The sequence below is a fragment of the Macaca mulatta genome, chromosome 7 (genome assembly GCF_049350105.2).
Source record: "Macaca mulatta isolate MMU2019108-1 chromosome 7, T2T-MMU8v2.0, whole genome shotgun sequence".
In the NCBI taxonomy this organism is placed as follows: Eukaryota; Metazoa; Chordata; class Mammalia; order Primates; family Cercopithecidae; genus Macaca; species Macaca mulatta.
This window is the reverse complement of record NC_133412.1, coordinates 175,621,652-175,643,054: the sequence shown is the minus strand read 5'-3', so window position 1 is coordinate 175,643,054 and position 21,403 is coordinate 175,621,652. Positions and strand designations below refer to the sequence as shown.

At 44.8% G+C, this 21,403-nt stretch overlaps 1 protein-coding gene and 1 long non-coding RNA gene across 16 annotated transcripts in view; one reads left to right on the top strand and one right to left on the bottom strand.

Moving 5' to 3' along the window:
- MOK (MOK protein kinase) overlaps positions 1-21,403 on the top strand; it is an 85,422-nt gene that overhangs the window by 22,035 nt on the left and 41,984 nt on the right. For 7 of the 15 annotated variants that reach the window (XM_077941765.1, XM_077941764.1, XM_077941763.1 and 4 more), the window contains exons 3-4: positions 17,005-17,094; positions 19,615-19,685. The exons of 3 other annotated variants lie outside the window; for them this stretch is intronic. In XM_077941765.1, the coding sequence (XP_077797891.1) occupies positions 17,005-17,094; positions 19,615-19,685 (161 nt within the window). Of the gene's footprint in view, positions 1-7,453; positions 7,489-17,004; positions 17,095-19,614; positions 19,686-21,403 lie in introns of all 15 variants that reach the window. 5 more of the 15 variants (XM_077941768.1, XM_028851859.2, XM_077941767.1 and 2 more) reach the window with 2 other exon arrangements.
- Positions 9,610-10,412, bottom strand: LOC144330427 (uncharacterized). The gene is made up of 2 exons (XR_013396587.1): positions 10,274-10,412; positions 9,610-9,892 (listed from the first exon to the last, which is right to left on the bottom strand). It is a non-coding gene; the product is annotated as an uncharacterized LOC144330427 (long non-coding RNA).

The window sequence follows — 21,403 nt, the reverse complement described above, 5'->3', positions numbered from 1 at the left end:
CACTTGGGACCAAACACACATCCAGGTTTCAATCAATAATGGAGACTTACTACTAGGAGGGAACTTTATTAATTTAATAAAGTGTAAGATACAGTCAGATTTCTTTGGACAGTGAGGGTTATGTGCTAATGTTATGTTTACCATACTGGAGTTTACTCATATCCAGTCTTACTGTAATATCAGTGATGAATGACCACAAAAAAGTTTTTAAGTTTCAAAAGTGTGTCTCATCTTAAACAGTCTGTATGTTCCTAAAAGTTATATATGTGTTGGATTTCTTTTTTTTTTTTAATTACAAAAACAAAAAATGATATATCAACCAATGGAACAGGATAGAGAGCTTGGAAGTGAACCCTTTATGATCCATTTAATTTTTTTTTTTTTTTTTTTTTTTTTTGAGGCAGAATCTCACTCTGTCTCCCAGGCTGGAGTGCAGTGGTGCAATCTTGGCTCACTGCAACCTCTGCCACCTCAGTTCAAGCGATTCTTGTGACTTAGCCTCCTAGTAGCTGCAACTGCAGGTGTGTGCCACCAAGCCCTGCTAATTATTATCTTTTTAAAGTATAGATCAGGTGTTACCTTGTTGGCCAGGCTGGTCTTGAACTCCTTGGCCTTAAGTGATCCGCCCGCCTTGGCCTCCCAAAGTGCTGGGATTGCAGGTGTGAGCCACTGTGCCCAGCACATTTATTTTGTTTGTTTTTGTTTTGTTTTGTTTTGTTTGAGACAGGGTCTCACCCTGTCATCCAGGCTGGAGTGCAATGACTCGATCTCAGCTCACTGCAGCCTCCACCTCCCAGGCTTAAGCGATCTTCCCACCTCAGTGTTCTGAGTAGCTGGGACCACAGGAGCAGACCACACGCCTGGCTAATTTTTGTGTTTTTTGTAGAGACGGGGTTTCACCCTGTTGCCCAGGCTAGTCTCGAACTCCTGACCTCAAGGTATCTGCCTGCCTTAGCCTCCCAAAGGGCTGGGATTACAGGCATGAGCCACTGTGCCTGGCCATGTGTTGGACTTCTGTAAATGCAGCCTTAGTCTAAATGTAGTAGAGGTCCTTGCAATTTAACTGTGAATAAATTAATATATTAATATTATATTAATATAATGTAAGTGCAGGGATTATAGGCATGAGTCACCGTGCCCACCCTGAGCCATCACGCTCAGCCTGAGCCACTATACCCAGCCTTCATTTTTTGATTAATTAGTTAACTTTAAAAATAGAGGTGGGGTCTCACCGTGTTGCCCAAGCTGACCTCAAACTCCCGGGCTCAAGTGATCTTCCTGCCTCAGCCTCCCAAAGTGCTGGAATTATAGGTGTGAGCCACCCACCTGGCCAAGAACAGTAATTTCATCCTCATGACATCTGGATGGGGTAGTTATCCTTGTTTTGTACATGAGGATAGGTGCTTAGAGATGTGAGGTAATTTGACATTTTTTCTAGATCACTGGGTGGGCAGAGCCAGATGTGAACCCAGATTCTGCTAAGGCAAATCCTTGTTCTTCACTGCCCAGTGCATCTGGCAGTTTACCTGTCACTAGGAAGACGGAAGCCACCAGGTGTTCTGCTCCTTCTCTTCTAGCACTTCTTCCTCTCTACGCATTCTGCATTCGCTGTGTTTCTTTCTTTCCCTGACTGCATCTTTACTTGTAAACCACTGATGAGAGAGAATTTGATGCACAGTGTACTGATGATCCCGTATCTAAAGAGCAGACAGCTGGGTGCTGTGGCTCACACCTGAAATTCCAGCTACTTGGGAGGCTGAGGCAGGAGGATTGCTTGAACGCAGGAGTTCAGGATCAGCCTGGGCAACATAGCAAGACCCCATCTCTACAAAAATTAAAAAAACAAGAACAGACGTCCTTAAACAGCCACCTTTGACCCAAAGTTGCTGGTACAGGACTTTGAACAGTAGGGTGTGATGCTTTTTGTTTTTTTTTTTGAGTCAGGGTCTCAGTCTGTCGCCCAGGCTAGAGTGCGGTGGTGTGACCTCAGCTCACTACAACCTCTGCTTCTGGGGCTCAAACAATTCTCCAGACTCAGCCTCCTGAGTAACTGGGACTATAGGCGTGAGCCACCAAATGCCTAGCTAATTTTTGTAATTTTTTTTTTTTGAGACAGAGTCTCACATTGTCACCTAGGCTGGAGTGCAGTGGCATGATCTTGGCTCACTGCAACCTCTGCCTCCCGGGTTCAAGCAATTCTCCTGCCTCAGCATCCCGAGTGCCTGGGACTACAGGCGTGCGTCACCGCACTCGGCAAATTTTTACTTTTTTTTTTTTTTTGAGACGGAGTCTTGCTCTGTCGCCCAGGCTGGAGTGCAGTGGCCGGATCTCAGCTTACTGCAAGCTCCGCCTCCCGGGTTTACGCCATTCTCCTGCCTCAGCCTCCCAAGTAACTGGGACTACAGGCGCCCGCCACTTCGCCCGGCTAGTTTTTTGTAATTTTTAGTAGAGACGGGGTTTCACCATATTAGCCAGTATGGTCTCGATCTCCTGACCTCGTGATCCGCCCGTCTCGGCCTCCCAAAGTACTGGGATTACAGGCTTGAGCCACCGCGCCCAGCCAAATTTTTACATTTTTAGTAGAGACGGGGTTTCATCATGTTGGCCAGCCTGGTCTCGGACTCCTGACCTCAAGTGATCTGCCCACCTTGGCCTCCCAAAGTGCAGGGATTACAGGTGTGAGCCACCGTGCCCAGCCTAATTTTTGTATTTTTGTAGAGACAGGGTCTCTCCATGTTGTGGCTGGTCTCGAACTCCTGAGCTCAAAGTGATCCACTTGCCTTGGCCTCCCAAAGTGCTAGGATTACAGTCCTGGGTCCAGCCTCTTTCAAATAAGTATAGAATGTTCTAAGCAGCAGTTCTCTAATGGGTCAAGAATGCTCAGTTTATTGAAGTTCCCTCTCATACCTCCTCAGCCCCTGGGAAGATTGTGCGGTTACCTAAGGGACATGGTTTCCCGGTGAAGCACATCCTGAGTCTGCCATCTGCCAGAGTCCTCACACACTAAAAGTGCCTGGTCCACCTGAATCTTGTCTTCCTTGTCATGAGTGCTTGAGGACTAAGCAAAGGAATGAACAGAAAACTAACAAGGTGGGGCATATGGTAAATGTGCAGTGGATGATGGCCTTCCTTACTGTATGCACAATCATTTGTTGTATTTCAGAAACAATTTATGTTCTTTGCCTTTAACTTCAAAAGCAGTTGATTAGAACACATCCCATAGGTTGGCCCGGCATGGTGGCTCATGCCTTGTAATCCCAGCACGTTGGAAGGCCAAGGTGGGAGAATCGCTTGAGCCCAGGAGTTTGAGACCAGCCTGGGCAGCAAAGGGAAACTCTGTCTCTACAAAAAAATAAAAAAAATCAACCGGGCGCGGTAGTGTGTGCCTGTGGTCCCAGCTACTTGGGAGGCTGAAGTGGGAGGATCTCTTGAATCCAGGAAGGAGGTGAAGCTGCAGTGAGGTGTGTTTGTGCCACTGAACTCCAGCCTGGGCGACAGAGTGAGACCCTGTCTCACTCTGCCTTCCTCGACAAGGAAGCCAAAATTCCGCTGGACCAGGCACTTTTGGTGTGTAAGGGATTTGGCAGAAAGCAGATCCAGGATGTGCCTCACCACCAGGAAACCATGTCCGTTAGGTAACTGCACACACACACAAATCCGTTTCTGCTTACTTATCATTGTGTAAATGAATCCTCAGAGTCGCCTTGCACAGCTGTGTGGGTGGTGTGAGGAATGTGAAGCATTAGTAGCAGAAAGTCGCACTGAGTCACTTGGGCAGCACGAGGTTGGTATTTGGAGCGTCTGACCCCTAGCCCCTCCAGTGTTACTTCTGCTCCTTTCCTCTGCTTTAATTCAAATAGAAATGGATAGCTTTTGCAGTAATCTTAGTTAATGTGAAGTTAAAGAAAGGTAAAGGTAAAAAAAATACACATAATGGATTAGTACTGTGGCAGGGAGGGCACTTTCACTCCTGAGCGTTGTTTGCCTTTTGAGTCGCTGAAGGCCTTAGTTAGGGATAAGAAGGTTAGTTACTTGCCTGAGGCCTCAACAGAACTGAGTCCTTTTGGTATCTTTTCTGGTATCTCCTCAGAATTTTCCTCCACCAACACTCGCCAAAAGTACACAATGAAGAATAGGCTCTCTTTGGGCACAGTGGCTGACACCTGTAATCCCAGCACTTTGGGAGGCCAAGGTGGGCGGATCAGTTGAGCCTGGAAGTTCAAGACCAGCCTGGGCAACATGCCAAAACCCCGTTCTACCAAAAAAAGAAATAAAAAAATTAGCTGGGCATTGGTGGTGCCTGTAGCGCTGGCTACTCAGGAGAGTGAAGTGGGAGGATTGCTTGAGTCCTGGAGGTTGAGGTTGCAGTGAGCCATGATTGTGCCACTGCACTCCAGCCTGGGCAATAGAGCAAGACTCTGTCTCAAAAACAACAACAAAAAATGGTTCTCTTTTGCTATGCTTTTAGTCTATATTTTTCCTATAGAAATAGAAGAAATGGAGTGAGTCTCTTAAAAAAAAAAAAAACGTAGTCTTGGTATTTGCGGGATCTCCCTTTGTGCCCCGAGGCGGTGACATTGGCACAAGTCTGCTAAACCTGGGGTTCAGCATAGCGTAACTAGCTCCGACTCTAAAGGTCAGAACTAGCAGTTCTTCCACTTTAGTTAATGCGATCTTGAACAATTCCATAATTTCTCCGTGCCTCTGTTTATTTATACAATGGGGATAACCACAGTTATCTACCCCGTAAGGTTGTTGTGAGGGTCAAATTAAATAATGCAGATGAAGCACTTAGTGCAGTGCTGGCATACCGTAAAAAGCAACTTGTTGTGTAAATCAGTTTTTCCATAACAGATAATACAAGTTAGGAGAGCTTGAAGACTATTTTGGAGATGGAAGTGAGATGATAATAATAGTAAGATTACCGCAGTTGTTCACTACATATCTGGTGTCATGAACAGTACTAGGTGAATTATATGCATGTCATTGAATCCTGACTGGGGCCCTGGGAGGAAGATGCATTGTTACATCTTTCAGTCTAGGGAATTGAAATTCTGAGAGAACAAGTTCCCCACCCGGCCCATTGCTACCTACACGTCGTGGAGCCCAGTCTGAGTCCAGTCTGTGTAGGTCCTTCCTATACAGTGATCTTCCCACTGTTCTTCCCAGCTGCAGACGCTGATGCCACTGTCAGGTCTAGATATGGTACATGGTTTTTCTCAAGTCACACCTCTAAGCAGTCCTCACATTACTTTTACAAAAACAAAAAGTCTGCTGTGTAAGGTTATAGATAAAAACAAAGGGCCGGGCGCGGTGGCTCACGCCTGTAATCCCAGCACTTTGGGAGGCCGAGGCAGGCGGATCACGAGGTCAGTAGATCGAGACCATCCTGGCTAACATGGTGAAACCCTGTCTCCACTAAAAATATAAAAAATCAGCCGGATGTGGTGGTGGGCGCCTGTAGTCCCAGCTACTCAAGAGGCTGAGGCAGGAGAATGGCGTGAACCTGGGAGGCGGAGCTTTCAGTGAGCCAACATCGCGCCACTGTACTCCAGCCTGGGTGACAGAGCGATACTCCATCTCAAAAAAAAACAGAAAAAAAGAAAGGCAAGGAATTTATGAGTCTCTCTAAAAGCCTTTTTTTTTTTTTTTTTACTTAAAAGAATATAATATGAAAAACCTCAAACATACACAAAATGAACAGTAACCCTAGGTATCCAGCAGCCAGAATCAGCAAGCCTGCGATTTTTATTTGATGTATGCCTCCACCCAGTGTCCTTCCTCTACTTGGTCATTATGCTATGTCTCCATATAGTTTGGGCTGCCATAACAAATTATACTGTATTCTGTGTGGCTTAAACAGCAGACATTTATTTATTACAGTTCTGGAGGGTGATAAGTGCAAGATTAAGGTGCTGGCAGACAGGTCTGGTGTCTGGCGAGGGCTTGCTTTAGGATTTGCAGGTGGCCATCTTCTTGCTTTGTCCTCAAATGACAGATAGCAGAGAGAGAGAGAGGACACACGTTCTCTAGAGTCTTTCTGGCATTTCTTAGAGCCACTAATGCCATGTGCTCGAATTACCTCTCAAAAGCCCCGCCTCCTCATATCATCCCACTGGGAGTTTAGGGTTTCAACGTGTGAATTTTAGAGGACACAAACATGCAATCTATAACATTATACAGTTTTTTAAAGGTAAAATTTGTATACTTTGAAGTGCACATTGTTTATCTGTACAGTTTTGGCAAATGGATATTCTCGAGTAATCAATATGTGAACAAAGAACCGTAGAAAGTTCTTCCTTGTTCCTTTTCAGTTTCCCGCTGCCATCCCAGGCAATCACTAGCATGTGCTCTTGTGTCCATCTCCTTTCACTCAGCATCATGTCTTTGAGATTTATCGTGACTGTTATTCAGTAGTTTTAATCTCTTTTTTTTTTTTTTTTTTTGAGATGGAGTCTTGCTCTGTTGCTCAGGCTGGAGTGCAGTGGTGCAATCTCAGCTCACTGCAACCTCTGCCTCCCAGGTTCACGCAGTTCTCCTGCCTCAGCCTCCTGAGTAGCTGGGACTACAGGTCTGTGCCACCACACCCAGCTCATTTTTATATTTTTAGTAGAGACGGGGTTTCATTGGACAGGCTGGTCTTGAACTCCTGACCTCAGGTGATCCACCCGCTTCGGCCTCCCAAAGTGCTGGGATTATAGATGTGAGCTACCGCACCTGGCCAGTTTATGCCTTTTTAATGTTGAGCAACATTCATTACAATCTGTGACTACAACACAATTTCTTTATCCATTTTCCTGTTAATGGACTTTTTGATAGTTTCCAGCTTTGGGCTTCCATGAATAAAGCTGCTATGAAATTCGAATTCTTAGGCTGGGTGTGGTGGCTTGCTTCTGTAATCCCAGCACTTTGGGAAGCTGAGGCGCAAGGATTGCTTGAGCCCAGGAGTTTGAGACCAGGCTGGGCGACATACAGCCTGGTCTGTATGTCTTATGAAGAAAGACTTTTAGTATGTTTTTTTTCTCTACAGAAAAAAAAAAAAAAAAGACCGGGGCATGGTGGCTCGCTCCTGTAGTCCTAGCTACTTGAGAGGCTGAGATGGGAGCATTGCTTGAGCCTGGGAAGTTGAGGCTGCAATGAGCCATGATCACACCACTGCACTCCAGCCTAGGTGACAGAGCAAGACCCTGTCTCAAAAAAAACAACTAAAGAAATATAGAAATTCTACTTGTGCATATATGTTTTCATTTTTTCTTTCTTTTTTTTTTTTTTTTTGAGATGGAGTTTCGCTCTTGTTGCCCAGGCTGGAGTGCATTGGCATGATCTCAGCTCACTACAACCTCCTCCTCCCGGGTTCAAGCGATTCTCCTGCCTCAGCCTCCAGAGTAGCTGGGACTACAGGCGTGTACCACCACACCTGGCTAATTTTTTGTATGTTTTTATTTTTTCTTAGGCAGTTACCTAGAAACAGAATCACTGGGTCAAAGGGTAGGTATATGTTTGACTTTATAAGAAACTGACAAGCCTTTTCTCAAAGGGATTGTAGCTTTTTATTTTTTTTTTATTTTATTATTTTTTTGAGACAGAGTCTCCCTCTGTCGCCCAGGCTGGCTATCTCGGCTCACTGCAAGCTCCAACTCCTGGGTTTATGCCATTCTCTTGCCTCAGCCTCTCGAGTAGCTGGGAGCAGAGGTTGCCCGCCACCAGGCCTGGCTAATTTTTTTTATTTTTATTTTTTAGTAGAGACGGGGTTTCACCATGTTAGCCAGGATGGTCTCCATCTCCTGACCTCATGATCCGCCCACCTTGGCCTCCCAGAGTGCTGGGATTACAGGGGTGAGCCACTGTGCCCGGCCTGTAGCTTTTTATATTACCACCAGCGAAGAATGAAAGTTCCAGTTGCTCCCTATTCTCTCCAGCATTTGATGTTGTTATTCTTTTAAGTTTAAGCCATTCTGGTGATTGTATGGATTATCTCCTGCTAGTTTTAGTTTCTACTTCCCTGATGACTAATGATGAACACTTGATCATGTACTTACTGGCCATTCATGTATCTTCATTTATGAACTGCCTGTCCAAGTTTTTGCCCCTTAAAAAATTTATACCTTAAGAAACAAGCTATCCTAAGGGAGAAAAAAAGAAAAAATAATTTAAAACATTAGGCTGTTTGCTTTTTTATTGAATTTAGGAGTTCTGTATATATTCTGTATAGACGTCTTTTATCAGATGTGTTTTACAGGTAGTTTCTCCAAGTCTGTGGTTTGCTTATCCATTTTCTTTATGGCATCTTTTCATGTGCTGAAGTGTTTTATGTCAGTGAAGTCCCATTTATGGAATTTTTTGTGGTTACTGTTTTTTGCTTTCTGTCTTAGAATAAATTTTTGCCTATTTACAGGTTGTGAATATATTCTCCTGTATTTTTTTCTAAAAATCTTTATCATTTTAACTTTTTACATTTAGATCTGTGATCCATCTTAAATTAATTTTTGTGAATGGTGAGCGGTAGGGATCAAGCATCATTTTTTTTTTTCCCCAAATGAATATCCAGTTGTTCCAGTATCATTTGTTAAAAAAAAGACTTTCTTTGCCCTCAGTGGATTATTTTGCCGAAAGCTAATTGACTGCAAAAGTGTAGGTCTGTTTTGGACTCTCTATTCTGTTTCATTGCCCTTTTTGACTGTCATTATGCCAATACTATACTGTTTTGATTAATGTAGCTCAAAAGTAAATGTTGAAGTTAGATATTAAAAGTCTTTCTTCTTCTTTTTTTTTTTTGAGACAGAGTCTCGTTCTGTCGCCCAGGCTGGAGCGGAATGGTGTAATCTCCGACTTCTGGTTTCAAGCAATTCTCCTGCCTCAGCCTGCTGAGTAGCTGGGATTGCAGGCACCCACCACCACGTCCAGCTAATTTTTGTATTTTTAGTTGAGACAGGGATTCACCATGTTGGTCGGGCTGGTCTCAAACTCTTGACCTCAGGTGATCCACCTGCCTTGGCCTCCCAAAGTGCTGGGATTATAGGCGTGAGGTACCATGGCCGGCCTCTTCATGTTTTTAAAGACAATTTTGCCTACTCTAGGTCCTCTATACATCCATATACATTTTAGAATCAGCTCATTTTTTTTTTTTCCTGTGAGGATTCTAGGAGTATAGCTCATTAATTCTATTAAAAAATAAAACCAACTGGGCACAGTGTGTCACGCCTGTAATCACAGCACTTTAAGAGGCTGAAGTGGGCTGATCACATGAGCCCAGGAGTTCAAGACCAGCCTGGACAACATGGTGAAACTACATCTTGACTGAAAATACAAAAATTAGCCAGGTGTAGTGGCACACACCTGTAGTCGCAGCTGCTTGGGAGGCTGAGGTGGGAGGATTGCTTGAGCCTCGGGGGTGGAGACTTCAGTGAGGCAAGATCATGCAGCTGCACTCCAGCCTGGGTGATAGAGTGAGAACCTGTCTCAAAAAAAAAAAAAAAAAAAAAGGCTGAGCGCGATGGCTCACACCTGTAATTCCAGCACTTTGGGAGGCCGAGGCGGGCAGATGATGAGGTCAGGAGATCAACACCATCCTGGCTAACAACAGTGAAACCCCGTCTCTACTAAAAATACAAAAAATTAGCTGGGCTTTGTGGCAAAAATTATTCATTTTTGAATAATAACTCAACCTTGCATTCCCAGTATAACTGGGATTCCCCACTTAGTCATAACATGCGATCAGTTTTACATATTGCTGGATTTGATAGTATTTTGTCAAGTATTTTTGTATTTGTACTCATAAGGGTTACTTTTTTTCCTTCCGTGATGGAGTTTCACTGTGCGGCACAGGCTAGAGCGCGGTGGTGTGATCTTAGCTCTCTGCAACCTCTGCCTCAAGCAATTCTCCTGCCTCAGCCTCCCAAGTAGCTGGGATTACAGGCGCGCACCACCATGCCTGGCTAATTTTTGTATTTTTAGTAAAGATGGGGTTTTGCCATGTTGGCCAGGCTGGTCTTGAACTCTTGACCTCAGGCAGTCTGCCAGACTTGGCCTCCCAAAGTGTTGGGATTACAGGCGTGAGCTACCATGCTTGGCCTATACTTTTCTTACTATATAAAAGTCTTTGTTAGGGAGTTAGGTGAGTTGTCTCACACCTTTAATCCCAGCACATTGGGAGGCTGAGGTGGGAGGATGGCTTAAGCCCAGGAGTTTGAGACCAGCCTGGACAAGACGAGACCTTGTTTCTACAAATAAAAAACAGCTGGGCATGGTGGCAGACACCTGTGGTCCCAGCCACCTGGAAGGCTGAGGTGGGAGGATGGCTTGAGATCAGGAGGTCAAGGCTGCAGTAAGCAGTGATTACACCACTGCACTCCAGCCTGGGCAACAGAGTAAGACCCTGTCTCAAAAAAGAAAAAGAGAAAAAGAAAAAAAGTCTTTATTAGGTTTTGCGGCTGGGTGCAGTGGCTCACACCTGTATTCCCAGCACTTTCAGAGGCTGAGATGGGTGGATAATTTGAGGCCAGGAGTTTGAGACTAGCCTGGCCAACATGGCAAAACTCTGTTCTACCAAAACTACAAAAATTAGTTGGGTGTGGTAGTACATGCCAGTAATCCCAGTTACTCAGGAGGCTGAGGCACAAGAATGGCTTGAATCCCGAAGGCGGAGGTTGCGGTGAGCCGAGATTGCACCACAACCTGGGCAACAGAGTGAGACTCTGTCTTTAAAAAAAAATGTTTTGTTAGATTTTGGTATAAAGTTTTTCAGGCCTAACAGAACAAGTTGGGAAGTGTTCATTCCTCCTTTTTTCCTGAAAAAGTTTGTGTAAGAGTACTTCTTTTTTAAATGTTTGAAATAATTCACCAGTGAAATTGGTCCAGAAGTTTTCCTTGTGGGGAAAGTCCCCCCCACCACAATGATGTTTATTATAACATCATTCATAGTGATAAAAAGATGGAGTCACGGTGAAGTGGTGGAACAAGCAATGACCTCAAGGCACATCAGCCTCAGCCTCCCAACTAGCTGGGATTATAGGCACCTGCCACCATGCCTGGCTGATTATTATATTTTTAGTAGAGACAGGGTTTCACCATGTTGGCCAGGCTGTTCTCAAACTCCTGACCTCAAGTGATTCATCTGCCTCAGCCTCCCAAAGTGCTGGGATTACAGACTCTGTCTCATAAATAAATAAATAAATAAATATCCCCCTTAAGAAGGTAGAAAAATAAGAGTAAATTAAGGCCGGGCGCGGTGGCTCAAGCCTGTAATCCCAGCACTTTGGGAGGCCGAGACGGGCGGATCATGAGGTCAGGAGATCGAGACCATCCTGGCTAACATGGTGAAACCCCATCTCTACTAAAAAATACAAAAAATTAGCCGGGCGTGGTGGCGGCGCCTGTAGTCCCAGCTACTCGGGAGGCTGAGGCGGGAGAATGGCGTAAACCCGGGAGGTGGAGCTTGCAGTGAGCTGAGATCCGGCCACTGCACTCCAGCCTGGGCAACAGAGCGAGACTCCGTCTCAAAAAAAAAAAAAAAAAAAAAAGTAAATTAAATATCTTAAGTGAGAGAAAAGCAACAGTAAAGAGGAACAGAAATCAATGAAATAGAAAACAAATAGAGAAAATCAACAAAGCTAAAAGATGGCTCTTTAAAAAGATTAACTAAATTGATGAACTCCTAGTAAGGCTGATGGAGAAAAAAAGACATCAACACTAATGTCACCAACCAGCATCAGTAATGAAAAAGAGGATCACTACAGTTAGATATTTTAAAAATAGGCCGGGAATGGTGGCTCACACCTATAATCCTAGCACTTTGGGAGGCTGAGGCTGGAGGATGGCTTGAGCCCAGGAGTTCAAGGCTGCAGTGAGCTATAATCATGCCACTGCACTCCAGCCTGGGTGACAGAGCAAGACACCAGAAACATCATTGTCTCCAACAGAATTAAAAAATAATAGGCGGGGCGCGGTGGCTCACACCTGTAATCCCAGCACTTTGGGAGGCCAAGGCGGGCGGATGACGAGGTCAGAAGTTTGAGACCAGCCTGGCCAACACAGCAAAAGCCTTTACTAAAAATACAAAAATTAACTAAGCGTGGTGGCGGGCCACCTGTAATTCCAGCTCCTCGGGAGGCTGAGGCAGGAGAATCAGTTGAACCTGGGAGGCAGAGGTTGCAGTGAGGCGAGATTGTGCCATTGCACTCCAGCCTGGGCAACAAGGGCAAGAAAACAAAACAAAAAAAAAACCTCAAAAAAAAAATAAACCAAAAAAATTAAATAATGAGAGTATTACAGATAACTGTATGCCAATAAATATGACAATTTAGGTTAGATAAACAAATTCCTCAAAAAACACAGTTACCAAATCTGACACAAAATAAAACTGGAAATTGAAACAGCCTTATTTGATAAAATAGCCATATTTTATTTTTATTAGTTGTTATCAAAAACCTCCCAACAGATGATGAAAGTGTTCTGAAATGGAATTGTGGTGACAGTTGCACAGCTGTATAAATGTCCTAAAACTCATTTACAATAGCTGAATTTTATGCCATGAAAATTATACTTCAGGCTGGGCACAGTGGCTCACGCCTGTAATCCCAGCACTTTGGGAGGCCGAGGCGGGTGGATCACCTGAGGTTGGGGGTTCGAGAGCAGCCTCGCCACCATGATGAAACCTTGTCTCTACTAAAAATACAAAAATAGCCTGGTGGGCACCTATAATCCCAGCTACTCAGGAGGCTGAGGTAGGAGGATAGCTTCCACCTGGGAGGCAGAGGTTGCAGTGAGCCTAGATCGTGCCACTGCACTCCAGCCTTGATGACAGAGCAAGATTCCATCTCAAAAAAAAAAAAAATTTCTTATTTGGCACATACACATTTACAATTGTCATTGCTTCCTAATGTATTGACTCTTTTTTTTAACATCATGAAATCATAAGTAGTAGTAATCCTTATTTTGCAGTCTATTTTGTTTAATATTAATATAACCATTTCTTCCTCCCCTTCCCTTCACTTTGAGGATGTTCTTCATGTAGATTGTAATGGTTAGATAAACTTATTTTCCATAAAATTCATCCAATAAAATGAAATGTTGAAATTTCATAATTGGCCGGACGCGGTGGCTCAAGCCTGTAATCCCAGCACTTTGGGAGGCCGAGACGGGCGAATCACGAGGTCAGGAGATCGAGACCATCCTGGCTGACACGGTGAAACCCCGTCTCTACTAAAAAAATACAAAAAACTAGCCGGGCGAGGTGGCGAGCGCCTGTAGTCCCAGCTACTCGGGAGGCTGAGGCAGGAGAATGAACCCGGGAGGCGGAGCTTGCAGTGAGCTGAGATCCGGCCACTGCATTTCCAGCCTGGGCGACAGAGCGAGACTCCGTCTAAAAAAAATAAAAAAAAGAAATTTCATAATTGATCTTTAAATTTTTTTTTTTTTTTGAGATGGAGTCTCGCTCTGTCACCCAGGCTGGAGTGCAGTGGCGTGATCTCAGTTCAGTGCAAGCTCAGCCTCCTGGGTTTATGCTATTCTCCTGTAGCTGGGACTACAGGCGCCCACCTCCACAGCCAGCTAATTTTTTGTATTTTTTAGTAGAGGTGGGGTTTCACCGTGTTAGCCAGGATAGTCTCGATCTCCTGACCTCGTGATCTGCCCGCCTCGGCCTCCCAAAGTGCTGGGATTACAGGTGTGAGCTAATGAGCCTGGCCGATCTTTAAATTTTTTTTAGAAGTCTGAGTCCTGGTGATCATAATTTGTTCCATTTGTAGATTCCACTTATGGTAAACGTCATCTGGTTCTTGTGGTTTTTTTTTTTTTTTTGGAGATAGAGTCTTGCTCAGTTGCCCAGGCTGGAGTGCGGTGGCGCGATCTCGGCTCACTGCAAGCTCCGCCTCCCGGGTTCACGCCATTCTCCTGCCTCAGCCTCCCGAGTAGCTGGGACTGCAGGCGCCCGCCACCTCGCCCGGCTAGTTTTTTGTATTTTTAGTAGAGACGGGATTTCACCGTGTTAGCCAGATGGTCTCGATCTCCTGACCTCGTGATCCGCCCGTCTCGGCCTCCCAAAGTGCTGGGATTACAGGCGTGAGCCACCGCGCCCGGCCGTCGTCTGGTTCTTTTTGGAGCAAAGACTGCCTGCATTCCTCTTACGTTCAATTCTGTGATATTTTGTTTCCAAGAGAACAATAAACAAAAACAAACTGAATGTCACCTAAGCACAAAATTCAAAGCAACTGCAAGGCAAAGAAAAGTAGTTACTTCCAGGTTTTTTTAGATTTTTTTTTTCATGATTTTAATAGAGGGGACAGAGTTGATTTGAATTTTATTAATCACTGTTATTTGAACAATTGCTAGATCCCGGTATCTAGCAATATCCAGGAAAATGTGCCTTTCTAAATGTTTGTCTTAGTTCATTATTTCTCAGTGAATGCCTGTGGAGATATGAAAGAATCCTGTCTCCAGTAAGCAAAATATGTTTTGGGGTGTGATAACTGATTTTCCTATTACAGATGAGAAGAGTGGATATTTGTCTAAATAGTATGGCTGTTTGGCTGCCCAGTTCTAAAACCTAAGTTTTTCGGATTGGGTGTTCAAAAATTGGAACTATTGCTAGCTTGTTAGCTCTTTCCACCTGAAGCAGGATTTCTCTGTCTCAACACTGTTGGCATTTTGGCCTGGAATTATTATTTTTTTTCTGTTCTGTGTGTTGTAGAATATTGAATGATTTGTATTCATTGGTAAATAGCTGCTGTCTTGACACTCCTGAGTGTCACCTGGCCCCCTTGTTCAGCACTCCCTAGTTCTGGCCACCTTGAGGATCTGGCTCCAGCATGGTCAGCTGTGTCTTTTCTGATTGGTTGTGGATCTGGGGTGCGAGTTGTTAACATTTTGAATACCAACTTGGATGTGAGGGAGGAAATACAGGATAGTAATGAAAATGAGGGCTAGAACTTTTAGTCTGAAATATTCTTAGACTCTTCAGGCTATTCTGTTTTCAGGCTTTTCTTAAATATCAGGTTTCTGCCGGGCGCGGTGGCTCACGCCTGTAATCCCAGCACTTTGGGAGGCCAAGGCAGGCGGATCACAAGGTCAGGAGATCGAGACCACAGTGAAACCCTGTCTCTACTAAAAATACAAAAAATTAGCCGGGCGCGGTGGCGGGCGCCTGTAGTCCTAGCTACTCAGGAGGCTGAGGCAGGAGAATGGTGTGAACCCAGGAGGCGGAGCTTGCAGTGAGCCAAGATCGCGCCACTGCACTCCAGCCTGGGCAACAGCGTGAGACTCCGTCTCAAAAAAAAAAAAAAAATCAGGTTTCTATTTGTTGGCTAACATGAGAGTGACTTAAAATATTCAGACTTATTTATTTATTTATTTATTTATTTATTTGAGATCGAGTCTCACTCTGTTGGGCAGGCTAGAATGCAATGGCACAATCTTGGCTTACTGCAACCTCCACCTCCTGGGTTCAAGCCATTCTCCTGCCTCAGCCTCCCAAGTGACTGAGATTACAGGCACATGCCACTGTGCCCAGCTAATTTTTGTATTTTTAGTAGAGACGGGGTTTTACCATGTTGGCCAGGCTGGTCTGGAACTCCTGACCTCAGGTGATCCACCCACCTTGGACTCCCAAAGTGCTGGGATTACAGGCGTGAGCGACCACACCCAGCCTCAGCCATATTGATTTAAAACTACACCTATACTGCTGGGTAAAACTACTCTTCAAATAACCAAACAAAATGTTGAGCTTTCCACTATATGTTAAAAGTTGATAGAACAGAATTTGCCAATTGAAAAAGTAGTCCCACAATTAGTTCCTTTTGGAGCCTGAGATGACAGTTTCTGGTGAATTGAATTATTCAATTAGGTGTGACCCCATAGGCCTACTGTGGTGAAGTGGCATTCTCAAAAGAGGTCTGTCTAGAGGGCAGTGACAGCCAGCCTCAGGCCTTGGACCTGATTGCACTGTATTGACATGATTTGTATTGGCAGAGCGGTCTTCATAAAGAAGAGCCTGCAATAAGACACACCTGCCCAGAGAGTGCTTGTCACCAGGTGAATGAAATGGAAAAGAGGGCCGGGTGTGGTGGCTCACACTTGTAATCCCAGCACTCTGGGAGGCCAAGGTGGGTAGATCACCTGAGGCCGGGAGTTTGAGACCAGCCTGGCCAACATGGTGAACTCCATTTCTACTAAAAATACAAAAATTAGCCGGGCATGGTGGCAGGCACCTGTAATCCCAGCTACTCAGGAGGCTGAGGCAGGAGAATTGCTTGAACCCGGGAGGCGGCGGTCGCGGTGAGCCAAGATCGCGCCACTGCACTCCAGCCTGGGCAACAAGAGGGAAACTCCGTTTCAAAAAAAAAAAAAAAAAGCAATTGAAAAGAGTACAGCATCATTAAAGATAAGAAAGAGGCCGGGCACAGCGGCTCTGGCTTGTAATCACAGTACTTTGGGTGGCTGAGGCGGGCAGATCATTTGAGCCTGGGAGTTTGAGAGGGCGTAGTGGGATGCACCTGTGGTCCCAGCTACTCAGGAAGCTAAAGTGGGAGGATCACCTGAGCCTCCAGTGAGACATGATTGCACCATTGCACTCCAGCCTGGATGACAGTGAGGCTTTGTCTCAAAAAAAAGAGGGATTGATCTTTTCTTGGAACTTTGAAATGCTCATTTTCAGATAGTGTATCTATAAACTGAAGACTAAATCTTAATTATTAATCTTACTAATAAATTTAATCATAAGTTTTAATGTCTGTTTTTATGTTTGTTAATCTGTAAAATAAACTACCAAGTATTCTTTCAGGATCTTAGATGGGAAAAATTTTAACATATGTTCTAGCTATAAGAACCTTGATTTTTTAATGCAGCAGTGAGGTATAGCTTAACTTTAGCTTCTAATGGGAGATATAAAAGCTGATTAATTTGCTTGAAATATTTGTGAGTTTTAAAATGGTGATCCTGGATAATAAGTAACTCTAATTTTGAAGTTGACCTAAACTGTAAATGAGCTATCCATTTTTACCTACATGATAGTATTGAGCAAGTCAACAACCTACGAGAGATCCAAGCACTGAGGCGCCTGAATCCGCACCCAAACATTCTTACGTTGCATGAAGTGGTTTTGTAAGTATATTTGGAGCTTGAAAAGTTATCTAAATTTGATGAAAATAATCTTTTTTTAAGGAAGAAAACCATGGTAGACATTTTGAATATTTGCTTCGTAGCTCAGAGAGTAACCATTTTTACTTCATCTTATATCACATTTTTATTTGGAAAAATGTGCATCTGATTCTTTTTTTAAAATTTTTTTGAGAAGGAGTCTGTCTCTGTCACCCAGGCTGGAGTGCAGTGGCGCAATCTCGGCTCACAACAAACTCCACCTCCCAGGTTCAAGCCATCTCCTGCCTCAGCCTCCTGAGTAGCTGGGATCACAGGCGCCCGCCACCACGCCCGGCTAATTTTTGTATTTTTAGTAGAGACGGGGTTTCATCATGTTGGCCAGGTTGGTGTCAAACTCCTGACCTCAGGTGATCCACCCATCTTGGCCTCCCAAAATGCTGGGATTACAGACATGAGCCACTGCGCCCGGCCAGCATCTGATTCTTAATGTGGGAATGCCTTCATTTAGGTGACTCCACATCATAAAAGCATCCGTCATGCAAACAGTTCATCTCCTGGAGCTCAGTTAGGCTGCTGAGGTCTTGAGTGTGAATTTTGACCTATTGGGAAAGCACTGTTGTGTTATTTCAGGGATTGTACATTCTCACTCTGTCCCTGCCAGTTGCCATTTCTGAACAGTCTCCTGTAGCCTTTCTTACTGTAAATTGATAACATTTCTGGGGATTTTTCATTTCTGTTCTAATTATAGAGTAGTTTCCATAAGGCTTATCTATCAATCAAGAAGGCAGAGCAGGCCGGGCGCGGTGGCTCACGCCTGTAATCCCAGCACTTTGGGAGGCCGAGATGGGCGGATCACGAGGTCAGGAGATCGAGACCATCCTGGCTAACACGGTGAAACCCCGTCTCTACTAAAAAATACAAAAAACTAGCCGGGCGAGGTGGCGGGCGCCTGTAGTCCCAGCTACTCGGGAGGCTGAGGCAGGAGAATGGCGTGAACCCGGGAGGCGGAGCTTGCAGTGAGCTGAGATCCGGCCACCGCACTCCAGCCTGGGTGACAGAGCGAGACTCCGTCTCAAAAAAAAAAAAAAAAAAAAAAAAAAAAGAAGGGAGAGCACAGCTTGTCCCTCAGTGCCTGCCTGAGCCTGGAAGGCCTTCTTCCTGGCAACTCTGTGCTGTGCTTACAGACCTCACTGGGCCAGGGAGTCAGACTACAGGATTTGGGGACCTTCTTTGCTGTGGGCTAGAATGGCACCGCCACTCTGAGAGGGTGCCCCTCGGTGTAGAAGCTTCGCTGTGGCTCCGGAGGGAGACTGGCCTGTAAGATCGACCAAGGAACTCCAGTTAAACTCCACTGCCAGTTAAAGTCTAGTAGATTTTAATCAGAGAATGGAACAGTTTTAAACTCAAAATGAAATGTCTTGTTATAACTGTGTGACTTCCTGGCCTGTAGCGTTCTTAGAAGTCAATTTGGGCCAGGTCCAGAGACTGCAGTTAGTATGTCATAGTGTCAACACTGCATGCACGTCATGCACTTCCCACACACTTTCTACAGCACTCTGTCCAGAATCTCATGTGGGCCTCCTAACAACCAAGACCCCTTTCTGCCAGATTGGAGGCACCCAGAGTAGGGTCTGGGGTGATACAGGCTCCCGCTAAGGACTCTGGGAACCCTTTAAAGGCCTGCTTGTACTCAGGAGAAGTTGGTGGCTCAGCCAGCAGTCTCTGTCCCCATTCTGTGTCAGCACTGATACCACACACTTGTGATGTGACTCGTTTTTCTCTTTTTCCCCTGACTGGTTTTTGGTTGTTACTCTCCCATTGTGATTTATCCCAATTACATGGAAGGAATTTAGCTAAATTAAAATTTAATTTGCAGTCACAGAGCACGAATTAATTTCTTTTCTTTTCTTTTTTTTTTTTTTTTTTTTTGAGACAGGGTCTCACTCTTTTGCCCAGGCTGGAGTACAGTGGTGTGATCTTGGCTCACTGCAACCTCCACCTCCTGGGTTTAAGCTATTCTCCTCCCTCAGCCTCCCGAGCAGCTGGGACTACAGGCGCCCGCCACCACACCCAGCTTTTGTATTTTTAGTAGGGATGGGGTTTCACCATGTTGGCCAGGCTGGCCTCAAACTCCTAACCTGAAGTGATCCACCACCTCGGCCTCCCAAAGTGCTGGGATTACAGGAGTGAGCCACCACACCTGGCCTCTTTCATTGTTTTGCTTACCCAACTCCCCAGCCTTTTTCTTCTTTCTACTGATAGTTAATTATGTATTTTCAAGACATATATATTTTCGACTTTTAGAATTTTGTTCAAAGTTGGGTTTTGCTAGTATTTTTAATTAATTTTACCTGAAATACTGATTTGAAATCAGAACCTTTACTGTTTCAGCAATTACACTGTAGTATTTGATGTGGGAGTGCCTTATGTTTACTAGAAATGTTTACAAATGGATTAAATATTGGATTGTATTTTCTGATTAAGGCCAGAAAATTTATTTTAAAAACTTGCTTTCTTCTTCAGTGACAGAAAATCTGGTTCTCTTGCACTAATATGTGAACTTATGGACATGAATATTTATGAGCTAATACGAGGTACGTGGAATAATTTGAAAGCTAACCTAAGATCCTCTTTTAAGGCTTCTAATTCATACATATGCTTAGTTGTTCTCAACATCATTAGTCATCATAGTGCCGTAGTTATATATAATACACAGTACAGTGCCACTTCACTCATGGGAAGGCATTTTCCTGACGGCTCGTCTACTCAGAACATGACTGCAAACAAGAAAGGAAGTCCCAGGCCCTCTGGGTGCCCATGTGATCTGGGGGAGGGTGGCGGGAGGCAGCAGGGGCAGCTCTGCTGCAGAGCGCCGCAGCCAGCCCCGCCATGGGCATGTGTGCCACAGGCCCGCTGGCTCAGGGGGCCTCTCAGCTCCCCAGATCTGCTGTTGCTCGACATTCTGTTCCATGCCTCTTCAGGCAAAGCTTTCCCTCCAGAATAGTCGCCTGCATGTGAGGGAAGCTCCTGCCATTTTCCATGATGCTCATTCATTTCCTTTCTTCTGAACAATAAAGCACCGTTGAAGACAGCATGTTTGCCTGAGGTGACCTCAGTCAGGGCTGGTTTCAGATACTTACAGAGGTCCCCTGAGGGCAACAGGAGAAAAGGAGAGCCTGCTGGCCCTCATTGAGCAAATTGTTCCTGGGGGTCTGACCTCATGGTTGTGTTTGATGTCAGGACAAATGAACCTTGTATATCTCACTAAGAAAGCAATACAGCAAGTGTTGGATTTTTCAAATCACGTTATACCTAGAGGACAAATAAAAAACAACTGTGTTGGCCGGGCGCGGTGGCTCAAGCCTGTAATCCCAGCACTTTGGGAGGCCGAGACGGGCGGATCACGAGGTCAGGAGATCGAAACCATCCTGGCTAACACGGTGAAACCCCGTCTCTATTAAGAAATACAAAAAACTAGCCGGGCGAGGTGGCGGGCGCCTGTAGTCCCAGCTACTCGGGAGGCTGAGGCCGGAGAATGGCGTGAACCCGGGAGGCGGAGCTTGCAGTGAGCTGAGATCCGGCCACTGCACTCCAGCCTGGGCGACAGAGCGAGACTCCGTCTCAAAAAAAAAAAAAAAAAAAAAAAAAACAACTGTCCTATTGTCACATGAGTGACTACTTATGACTTGGAAAAGAATTTTAGTGACAGCGTCATAGATGATTTAGATGGTATATTAGCTCACAATTTGGGCCACACTGAAGATGATGTGCTATGGAAACTTTTTAGATCGATAAACTATTTTTGTGAAGAAGAAGACACTGATGTTGAAGATATATATGAAGAGTTCAAATAAAATTGTTTTTATGAAATTGGGTAGTGGAAAAAAGCACTATATCAATATTCATGTATTTTATATGTGACTTAAAATATGTGTGTGATAGTAAATTACTAGCAAAATAAATAGCATAAGTAGCCAAGTTTTTCTACATCCATAAAAGTTGATGTATATAAAGCTGGGCACAGTGGCTCATGCCTATAATCCTAGCTCTTTAGGAGGGAGGCCACTGCGGGTGGATCACTTGAGGTCAGGAGTTCAAGACCAGCCTGACTAACAAGGTGAAACCCTGTCTCTGCTAAAAAAATACACAAAAAAAATTAGCCAGGAATAGTGGTGTGTATCTGCCTGTAGTCCCAGCTACTCAGGAGGCTGAGGCAGGAGAATCACTTGAACTTGGGAGGCGGAGGTTGCAGTGACCCGAGATCGTTCCACTGCACTCCAACCTGGGTGACAGAGTGAGACTCTGTCTCAAA